Source organism: Ornithodoros turicata, chromosome 1, assembly GCF_037126465.1.
Source record: "Ornithodoros turicata isolate Travis chromosome 1, ASM3712646v1, whole genome shotgun sequence".
Lineage (NCBI taxonomy): Eukaryota > Metazoa > Arthropoda > Arachnida > Ixodida > Argasidae > Ornithodoros > Ornithodoros turicata.
The window spans coordinates 94,581,860-94,592,995 of record NC_088201.1 but is presented as its reverse complement, the minus strand read 5'-3'; the positions used below and the strand labels follow the sequence as shown (position 1 = coordinate 94,592,995).

Below are 11,136 nucleotides of genomic sequence, written 5' to 3'. Positions count from 1 at the left end.
AATCATTTCAATGTTTCCTTTTATGCTCTTGTAGTCAGGTATTTGTGGCACTCTCCAGCAGTTATGTTTCTATTTTCAACAGTGGTGACGTCTCAGACTTTTTCTCCACAGCCAGAAACTCGTAATTGGTAACTTTTTGAATGCGAAAAGTTGCAATCAATTATGGATAACATTTGTGAAGGAAGCAGCGCCGAGAAGGCTCGAACTGAAGTGGAAGCCGAAAGGGGTAACAGTGGCCTGTGTGAAAATATATCACTATATCACTCACAGATATACCCTGGGGTGACGGAGCCACGGGACGGAAAAAATATTGCCACGTATCATCTTTGAAGCGACCACACGGAACAATAAAGGCTGAGCCACATGTACGACGAAATGTGCGACCCGTCGTGCGACGCGTCGCAGCGCAAAGCATCCTGGGACTGATTCTGGAGAAGTAGGTCGTCGCCGCAGCGCTCTGCGACAAGTAGCAGCGCGACAAAACTGGTCAGATATCTCCGCTCCCGTCGGCGGGTTGTCGTGCGGATGTAGTGACGTTATGAGCGAAGCAGGCAATGATGCTGCCTCTCTGGTAGATGCGATGGATCCGAGAAAAAATGGCGGACAGTGTGTGTTCTGAATGCAAACAGTGGCTGATTTCGTCGTGTTGCGCCTTGAAAGACACGTGAAATAAGGAATGAATTGTTCTCGTTTACTGTGAGCACATTTCGTTATGTTACATAAAGTGTAAGCGAGTGTATCTCTGGCCGCGCTGTTCTAGCACCACCAGCAACACGGCGGTTCAGAGCGACATGTCGTAAGGATGTCGCCGCCCATGTGTCTGCTGATGCAGCACGCGACAACTCGTGACACGAAACTGTGCGACTCGTCGCACGATGTTTCGCTCTTAACAACGGACGGCGAGGCGTCGAGCGACGGGCTGGGATCCACGACACGCTGCGCTGATTACCAAGCGATCCTTCCAGAAGCATCTGCTCCTTGGCTCGCATCAATCTCTAGGACGGGCCGACGACCTTGGAGAAGCTTCGGTATTTCCTCCTCTCCACCGCCGCGTGTTTTCCACAATGTTCACCGCTGTGTATAAAAGCTTGTGAGCTCCCAGTCGGACCATTATTCATCTTAGTTCTGTTTACGAGCTATCGCTCTTGTGATAAGCAGCTAAGCAGCTGAATAAAGTGTTCGCCGATTATTCGCCGTCTCGCTCGTCTGTTTTCATTCGTGACAATATGACTTAGCAATAAAGCTATTTCAAACTGCATGTAAAGATGTTGAATTGGATACGGTTGTCTGCGGGAGCATTAGGCATGAGCGGTTTTGCAGCTTTGCCTCCCTGCTCTTACATGCTATCGATAGTATATTGCATGTGCGCGCGCTAACTGCAACAGCGGAGAGAGCTGGCACTTCTCGTAATTTACAACCTTGCTTTTCTGAGCAGTAAGCTTATCTTTTCTTTAAAGGAATAGCAATTCGGCCTACACCGAACTAACCTTTCCTCCTTTTTTTCAATAAACATATTCCCCTTTTAAAAGCGTATTTTTATTGCAGCAGAACAAATATCAACCTAAGTGCGATTTACGGAAGATGAAATATCCTATTGAACGGAAACATCCCCTTGAGTCTGAGGAGCAACGAGGAGGGAAAACTACACAGGACGGACACGGGACAAGAACCGACAACGACGTCTTGTCCCGTGTCCGTCCTGTGTAGTTTTCCCTCCTCGTTACTCCTCAGACTCAACGAGATGTTACCGTTCAATCGTATACACCAGCTCGCTTGTCTACTCTACTTATGCTCAATGAAATATCCCTTGCGCAAAAGTTGACACTTGAAGCAAAATTATTTCTTTGGTTTTGTCAATCCTCGTTATTATCGATAGTTCCACGACAGTCTTTGGAACTGTCGAAACTACGCAATTTGGGACTTAATGGTTACAGACTTTTAAAAACCTCCATAATGGCCTGGAAGTGCGCTGAGCAACAACAATAGTTGATGCACGCTTGAATGGCGCGTGGCTCAAACTATAGTTTAAAAGTGCAATCTATGCGTGTTGCATACAAACTATTTACATCGATGTCGAGCGAAAAAAAGTATCAATAATGTGCAGGACTAAAGCGCATCAGTCGACTTGCACTGATATGTCCCAAATTTTAAGGGATTATTTTTCTATCCTAAGTGTCAAATTCTGAGTAAAAAAATATCGACAATTTGCGAGGGAAGCGCAATGGTGAATTGCATTTGTAAATTTCGGATTTTCAGGGTCTCTTGTTTAAAAACGATCTCCTTTATTCATCTTAAATTTATGGCGAGAAAACTAAGGTTTACGGGAGAGCAACAGCAAAATACAGCGCGGTTGGATCGGTTTAGACTGGCTTGGCTTGCGTGCGAGCGCGATGACGTTTTAACTGCAGCGCCACCTATATTTGACAACGGTCGCGAAACTATCGATAGTCCAAAAACTATCGCGATAGTATCGAAATCAATATTCACTCGATAGTTCAACAATCGATAGTCAAATACTATCGATAGTATCGAATGATTCGATAGTATCGCCCATCACTAGTTGGGTGGGTCTTGATTCATTCGACCGCAAGGAACGGAGGAAACACTACCTCGAGCGGGAACCACGGCGGTAAATTCTCTCGATCGTGGCCGGCTTTCGATTCTTACTAACAGGTCACAGTGAGTCTCGCTGTTTCCGGTAGACTAAGTTCATTCTTTTCGAAAGAAAAATGCTGCACCGGTCCTTCACCAATACTTAAATACATGCGAGGTCTATGACGAAAAGAAAGCGAGAGTGTACCCTACCATGAAGGGCACCAAAAAGGAACTATGAACGAGATTTTGCGTGACCAAAGGAAGGCATACCGAGAAGTGGAAGCAAGCGGAAAGCGGACAGAAGAAAATGCGAACTACGAGAGGATTACAGTGCGCAGAACGAATTGTTTCTTTACTACATGACAGTGAGAGAGGGTGCCATAAACATGTGTTCGCTTGTCGCAACATTCGACCAATATCAGCGGCATGTGACTGTCAGATTTAGCGCGGTATTGCGTAGAACGAATACGTCATGGAATACACTCGATCGCCCTTTAGTTCTGAGGCTCGTTCGAGGCTCGTGCAAAGAGACCCGTGCGGAAACTTGAAGACCTCGGTTTACAGAAAACCGTGCGACACAGGTCAGGTCCTGCATTATGGTTCGGGGCACCCTCTTGAACACAAGCGATCGGTTGTTCGTTCCCTGCTTTCACGTGCCATGAAGATCCCTTCAGATCATCAGACAAGACATGAAGAAATAACAAAGGCCAAAGCGGATCTACGAAGAAGGGCATACCCCGAGCAATTTATCTGTGATACATACCACCGAATGATGAATACACGCCCGGAACAGGCGGAAAGTAGTCAAGAAAGACCCATGTACGTTACCATCCCCTACCTGAAGGGTGTGTCAGAACCAATTAGACGGGTGCTCTCCCAGGTGAATATTAAAACTGCATTTAAGCCCACGACAACACTGAGGAACGTACTAAGCCACCCCAAGGACAGAACACCACCGGAAGAAGAACGAGGCGTTGTATACAAGGTATCTTGTCAAGATTGCCCTGCCGTGTACATCGGAGAAACAGGAAGGAAGACACGAACAAGAATGAAGGAACACAAGAAAGATATCGAGAAATCAGCAACAAACCCAACAGAACTGTGTGAACACGCGCGCAAAACAGGACACGTGTTAGACCTTGACAACCCATGCATTCTGGCGAAAAAGAACAAATGGGGGGTGAGGAGACAGCTGGAGTCATGGCACATAAAGAAAACAAAAGAAGCTATCAATCGACAACCAGGCCCCCTCCCAGAATGCTACGCTCCTCTTCTACGTAAATACCCGGTGACGACCAGGACAGCGTCATTCTGATGATGGGACCCGAATGGGACCCGAAACGTTAACTGTATTTTGTTATGTTTGTTGAAAGCCGGTGCGGTTCAAACTAGTAAAGATGTCTACTCCCGGCAATTGGACTATATTCAGATACATTCGAGATACGTACGGGGACGCTGCCCTGGCCGCTGCTCGTCGATACCTTAACCTAGCGACCAAAGTGATCAGATTCCAGTGCCATCTTCGCTTCAATCAAGTGTGTCTGAACCAGCATGTGGCCCCTCCTGCTCTCCGTTGCAAACCTCTGGTGGACACAGCATACGGACGACGCCTGGCCAAATCTTACGAAAGGAATTGCCTGAGGGCCCGCACTCAAGAAAACAAAGAAATCATCTTCAAGACGAGGAAACAACTTCACGCCGCTGAAAGGAACATTCAATGGTTTTTGGATATAAACGACTTCAGCAGGATCATCATCGCACGTAAGGAAGCGGAGCTACTTGAACACAAACGGCGATCAGCAGCACACCAGCACAAGCTTAGTGTGCTTTGCCCGAAATATTCCGGGCTGGACGACAGTACAACTGTGATCAACCTCTCTTCCAAACGACTGGACGACGACCACACCTCCGTGCTAACTAAAGGTATGAACTACGCCATCATTCCCCGAAGCATACCTGTTAGCGAGATTCTGTCGGAAGTAGAAGACAGACTGCGGCAAGTCAAAGATAAAACAGCAGCCATAGCGGCGAGGAACAAAGTAATCGGAATACTACAGAACGCAAACCTTCCGCCTAAAAACATCACAAAAGCTGAACAGAATGCTCTAAAAGACCTTCGCAACGACGATACAATTGTTATTTTGCCCGCCGATAAAGGCAAAGCGACTGTGGTACTGAATCGTGACGATTACGACAACAAGATGGAGTCCATCCTTCAAGACCGCTCCCATTTCAGCGAACTATCGGGTGACCCAACAGCTGCATCTGAGAGAAAGAGTGTTGCCGCGCTCAGGAAACTCAGAACTAAGAAACTAATTACGGACAGTCTGTACTGGAAACTTTTCACCTCCGACGGAGCGACACCGAAGATATATGGCCTACCGAAAGTTCACAAGAACAATTGTCCTCTGCGCCCCATTGTGTCCTTCATAGGTGCACCGTCCTATAACGTGTCTAAATTCCTGGCTGAACTGTTGGCACCTTTAATGTACAAGAACGACCGGTCGGTGAAGAACTCTGCGGAATTTTGTGAGCTCATCCGTGACATCCGCATAGACGATGGCGACGTCATGATGTCTTTTGATGTCATCTCCCTGTTTACAAACGTGCCCATTGACGTAGCTCTGTCCGTAGTTCGAACGAAGCTGAGAGCTGACGCTGACTTAGAAGACCGCACTGATATTTCAGTTGAAGACATTTTAGAACTTTTAAAGTTATGCCTCGGACAAACCTTCTTCCAATTCAAGAATAGGTTCTTTAAACAAACCGACGGATGCCCCATGGGCAGCCCAATTTCAACGACCATTGCCAACTTAGTCATGGAGTTTGTTGAAGACAAGGCCTTAGAGGACGCAGGACAATTCATCACCTTTTACAGACGTTATGTTGACGACACATTTGTGATTATTAAGAAGAATTTCACCAACACATTCTTTGACAAGCTGAACAGCATTCATCCTAACATCCAGTTCACGTGCGAGGAGGAGAAAGAGAAAAAGATCGCCTTTTTGGATGTCCTCGTGCAAAGAGACCCTTGCGGAAACTTGAAGACCCCGGTTTACAGAAAACCGTGCGACACAGGTCAGGTCCTGCATTATGGTTCGGGGCACCCTCTTGAACACAAGCGATCGGTTGTTCGTTCCCTGCTTTCACGTGCCATGAAGATCCCTTCAGATCATCAGACAAGACATGAAGAAATAACAAAGGCCAAAGCGGATCTACGAAGAAGGGCATACCCCGAGCAATTTATCTGTGATACATACCACCGAATGATGAATACACGCCCGGAACAGGCGGAAAGTAGTCAAGAAAGACCCATGTACGTTACCATCCCCTACCTGAAGGGTGTGTCAGAACCAATTAGACGGGTGCTCTCCCAGGTGAATATTAAAACTGCATTTAAGCCCACGACAACACTGAGGAACGTACTAAGCCACCCCAAGGACAGAACACCACCGGAAGAAGAACGAGGCGTTGTATACAAGGTATTTTGTCAAGATTGCCCTGCCGTGTACATCGGAGAAACAGGAAGGAAGACACGAACAAGAATGAAGGAACACAAGAATGATATCGAGAAATCAGCAACAAACCCAACAGAACTGTGTGAACACGCGCGCAAAACAGGACACGTGTTAGACCTTGACAACCCATGCATTCTGGCGAAAAAGAACAAATGGGGGGTGAGGAGACAGCTGGAGTCATGGCACATAAAGAAAACAAAAGAAGCTATCAATCGACAACCAGGCCCCCTCCCAGAATGCTACGCTCCTCTTCTACGTAAATACCCGGTGACGACCAGGACAGCGTCATTCTGATGATGGGACCCGAATGGGACCCGAAACGTTAACTGTATTTTGTTATGTTTGTTGAAAGCCGGTGCGGTTCAAACTAGTAAAAAAAACATTTCCATCCGATCTCGGTGGCGACCGACTTCCTTTTTGCGGATCCCGGACAATGCTCACCGGACATTTTTTATGTGTCATTCTTGGTGGCACTACAGTCACTATATAATATATAGTACTGTATAGTATACTTATATAGTGACTGTAGGTGGCACAGTATAACAGAAAAATGTTTGTCGCAGGAGAACATACTTTGTTCTGGCTATGGGGGATGAGCAGTGGGAAACATCAGATTTCTACGTCACCTTTTCAGTCATGTGCATGACTGAAGCTGAAGTGAAGTAAAATAATTAATACATGATCACATTGGCATGACTGGAGCATAGGAGGATGGTAGGACACACATGATAGTGTGTGTGTGTGGGGGGGGGCATATGTTTATTTCCAACAAAAAAAAAACGGCTGAACGGGATTGTGGGATATGTCTGTAAAGGCGGAGCATGAATGTAATAATCGACGGCATTTATTGATCGTTCATTTACTTCCAAAAATAGCTTTTCGCTGCAAAACAGTCTGAATTAACTCGTGAGAATTTCGTGTGCCTCACAAGTGCAAAAGTGTATAAAAATAATGCATGTCAGTGCTGCTTTTACGAAATGCTTTGAGCGTAATATCGGGCTCCGTGCACAGTAAACTAATCCAGCCAATGCTTTAACCCTGACTTTGCGAAATCCAGTGTCCGCGCACATGAACCCAGTGTTCGTTTTGTGAAAATTTTGAGGCCGCGAAATTAGTTTCTGGTATACGACCAAGGATTTTGCTTTCTTTGCCATGTACGTTAGAGCGCCTGCCGTCATCCAAACAGATGTCTTCCGCATCTCGTGCAAATTTAGAACACGTCATAATAATTTTGCGCTTGAAATTGACGGTGCAGTGCGCTCTATATCGGAAGTTGTGATTGCGCGAAAATACACAGAAATAGCGGAATATGCTCGCGGATGGATTGATTGTAGTGGCACCCGGGAATCTGTACTTGCCTACGCATTTTGCATGAGATAAGGTATCGCAGGGTACATAGGAGCCATTCCCCCCTTCGGAGTAATTCCCGGAACAACAATTAAGTGACCACATTTCTCCAAGGCACTAAGGCGGAGCTGAATGGGGTTTGAGGTCATGCTTTGAAAGACAAAAGACCCACACACCACCTCCCCTGTTTCCGTATCCCTTTTGTCAAGGTTAGAACACGTGCAAACTGGTGGTCGATCAGTCCTGCGTTTGAAAGAGGGCCTGTGAAGCAGGGAGTAATCTGTTTCCGTCTAGACCAACGTTGATTTCGTGCAGTCGTGTATGCCAACGGAGCCGGCGATGAAGTTGTTGGTATGTTACGGCGGACGGAAGGCGTTAGTATCCGGCGACAGCATCGCCACCGTCGAAAACGCAACTGGTCCTGCAGCTGCGGTACTAAGTATACCAGAAGAGGAATTAAAGCGCAAGCACTTGATGGTGAGTAACAGCTTGCACTTTTTTATTCAAGAGTGCCGAACATGTCGTTTCCTTGACGGAATTTGTTGAAGTGGGTTTGAGTGAACAGACTATACCTATGCTGCCTCTAACAACTCAAAGTGTCACTCTTTTTTATTTTCTTCTTCTCTTTACGTTTTTGTTCATTCAACGACTGCGTCGATTTAGCATATGATGGAAACCGTGTCACGGATATATGTGTCACACGGGTTTTTCCTTTGCGCATATCACGCCGTTGATAGATGCTGAAACTTCAAGATCTGCTTGTTGTATTTTGTAAATGTTTATCAGCTGTTAACTTGCTCAGCTTCGCAGAACAAGAACGTTTTTTTTTTATGTGGCATGCCTGAAGGTACTCGTAGGGCAACGCAAATGTGTCTTTCAGGCCGCGTGTAAGTTCTGGTCAACTCGCCATTGATGCTGTACTGCATGACACTGTTCTATGGCAAACCTTCATGATGTATTATGGTCTTAGTGATAGATCCCCTTACGTTATCATCATTGTCCATTTCTTGTTCTTCCTTTCAGGTCTACGACGGTGACTTCGACACCTACGTGGAGACTGCGCTGACGGCCCCCGTCAAGCATAAGGACATAATCTTATTCGAAGACGGAGAGTCAGAAGGCATAATGTGGGTTGACAGTTTTGCAGAAAACTTAGTGGTCGGTAGAGCATGTCTTTCCCCTCATCTGCGGCATTTGGACGCCGTAAACGCAAACCAATTAATAAGCATTTGCCTATTCCTAAAATATCTCCTAATCACATGGCTATAAGTGATTTTTGAGGACCACAATTTCCGCCATTCGTAGACATCAGTGTCGAGGAGTCCCATATACCATACAATTCTTTTTACAGGGTGCAAGACATTGTGAACCTTGCTGCTGTGCCGAGAACGTCAAAACCTCGTACAGAGGAGTACGTGTTCCCACCCGTCCCTGTTGAAGGAAGGCAATTGCCAATCATCAACGGGGAAACATATTCGAGGCCCGTTCAAGGGTCGTATCCTGGCTCTCTTTCGACCTGTATAACTACACAAGGTTAGTACCAGTAGCAATAGTGTTACAGAGCAGGGGAAACAGGACTCATTCCAATGGTGGGCACGAGATTTCTTTTAATAGGCGGGGAGGGGGCATTGTCTTATGGCGACATGACTCTCCATCCAATTACTGACCAAAGGGACTTCAGGTGCGTTCGATGCAAATGTTGTGTAATGTATTTGTTCAATTACTGTCGCTAAGAGTAGCATACTTAGTTTTACTTTCACGCCGTAACAGTCATATATTGACACAGAATGCGTCGTCAGGAACGGCGAAAGCGAAGTACACTGTCTCTTCTCAGTCTATCGTTCTTAAAACAATTTCTCTCTCTCTCTCTTTTTTTTTTTTGGCAGGTTTCCAGAGAAGCTCTACGAAACGGTGACCAGGGGACTTGTAAATCGGTTCCCGTGTCTCTCGGACACAATTGGCTCCAGAAATGTGAGTGTCTATTCAGGATTTTTTCGGGATTTCTGGTTAGTCGCCAGACAGCAAAAGAGATAGTGCTGAATATATAGCGTGAATCCACAGATCCATGCCCTATTCCTGATGGTTGTCCTCAGGCTTTTTGGTAAGCTATTACTTCATGCTGCACGTACATTCTGTTCAGGGATTGTGGAAGCCCGCACTACGCTCGAAAGCAAAATACGAACGCTTGAAAATGAGACGCTCGGGAGACGGTAACATCTCATTAGAGCCGAAGTCTCATTGCGGCCAAAAATCCTTTAATCCCCAAGTGTCTCGTTACGGCCAAATCTCATTACGGCCGAATGCAGTCTCATTTCGGCCGCAGATTTTTCGTCACGGCCAAAAAGAAAAAAAGAAGCATCCACCATATTAGCAATCGCTGTGTTTTATGCTTCCCAAAGTGTGTCCGAGGCGGTGTGCCCCCACGGCTTGTGTCACACACAATGGTTCATTCAGACAATATTGCGACGGTGTTTCATGCATCCCTCGTGAAAAATGTTTTTATTGTCATACTATGTCACACGATATTTGTATGTGTTACGTCATTTTCTCTTAGTATTCGAGCAACATCCTAGTCGTTGGTTCTGTGAGCAGACTGTGTGTGTGTGTTCTGAAAAGTTACTCCACAAGGGAGCCCACTGGGAGCTCCAGGAGCCACATGACCTATGATCATGATCTTTTCCCCCACTGGCTGCCTCCTACAATTTACGTCCACCTGAAATTAAAAGAAAGTACATAAGGCGCTGAACAAAACGACATATGCTCTTGTTTGATGATGACCATAAGACATATGCGGTCAAACAGACTTTTTTGTTTCATATGTTTAAACGATATTCAAGAATTATGGACAACAATGACAATTACGTCATAATGATGCAGCTGCATAGCCAAGAATATTTTTCAGGAGGTGCTATAGGAGGCTTTACATGGGGTGGAGGAGTCCCCCTCGTCAGTGCTTTATCCAGACCCCCCTACACCCCCCAAATGTTCAGTGACACCTCCCTAACATTGTTGCCTGTGCACCCCCTGTAGGGGGTGCCCTTGCGATTTCAGCTTCAGACACGTCTGTAATGATATCTTAAGCTGTAATGACGTAACTATAATGATGACCCCCCCCCCCCCACAATCTTTTCCAACACCCTTCTCGTGCTTGGGATTCTGGATAAACCACTGTCCCTCGTTCATTTTCCTGGGGCACTACATTAGTGCTTATGCCACTGCACTGACGTCACAATGTTATAAGCGTGTGTCACTCTGGGCATTCTGAATTCCTCTGAGCTACAATATGTAAATTCAGAATCAGTATATCCGAAGGGTAAGCATCAGACGTTACCTGCTGAAACGCGTGTGCGCAAAACACTTCCGCCGTGGTGGGCGACATCGTTAGTGTAATCATGCACGCAGGACAATTGCAGGCACATGGAGTAGTGGCAGCAACCTGAAAACGATGCATTTTCTCGTTATATATGAGTAATCAAAAATATACCTTCCCACATGTTTCGTTTTGTCGTTTGTAAGAAGCGCTGGTAAGGGAACAGCACTTGGTTGGTCACATGCAAGCCACAACGCGAGAGGTGCCGATATTCCGATTACGCGATCAAAAATTAAAAGTCTAGAACCATGCACACTTCCCCATGCAACTACTTCCCCAGCATCGTGAGACACTACACCCATG

At 46.1% G+C, this 11,136-nt stretch overlaps 1 protein-coding gene across 1 annotated transcript; it reads left to right on the top strand.

Moving 5' to 3' along the window:
• The first annotated feature begins 3,992 nt into the window (after positions 1-3,992).
• LOC135379056 (uncharacterized) lies at positions 3,993-9,677 on the top strand. Its single transcript, XM_064612311.1, has 5 exons — positions 3,993-5,825; positions 7,779-7,940; positions 8,487-8,590; positions 8,815-8,996; positions 9,604-9,677. The coding sequence occupies exons 1-5, from the start codon at positions 3,993-3,995 to the stop codon at positions 9,675-9,677; spliced, it is 2,355 nt and encodes a 784-aa protein (XP_064468381.1).
• Positions 9,678-11,136: the final 1,459 nt, after the last annotated feature.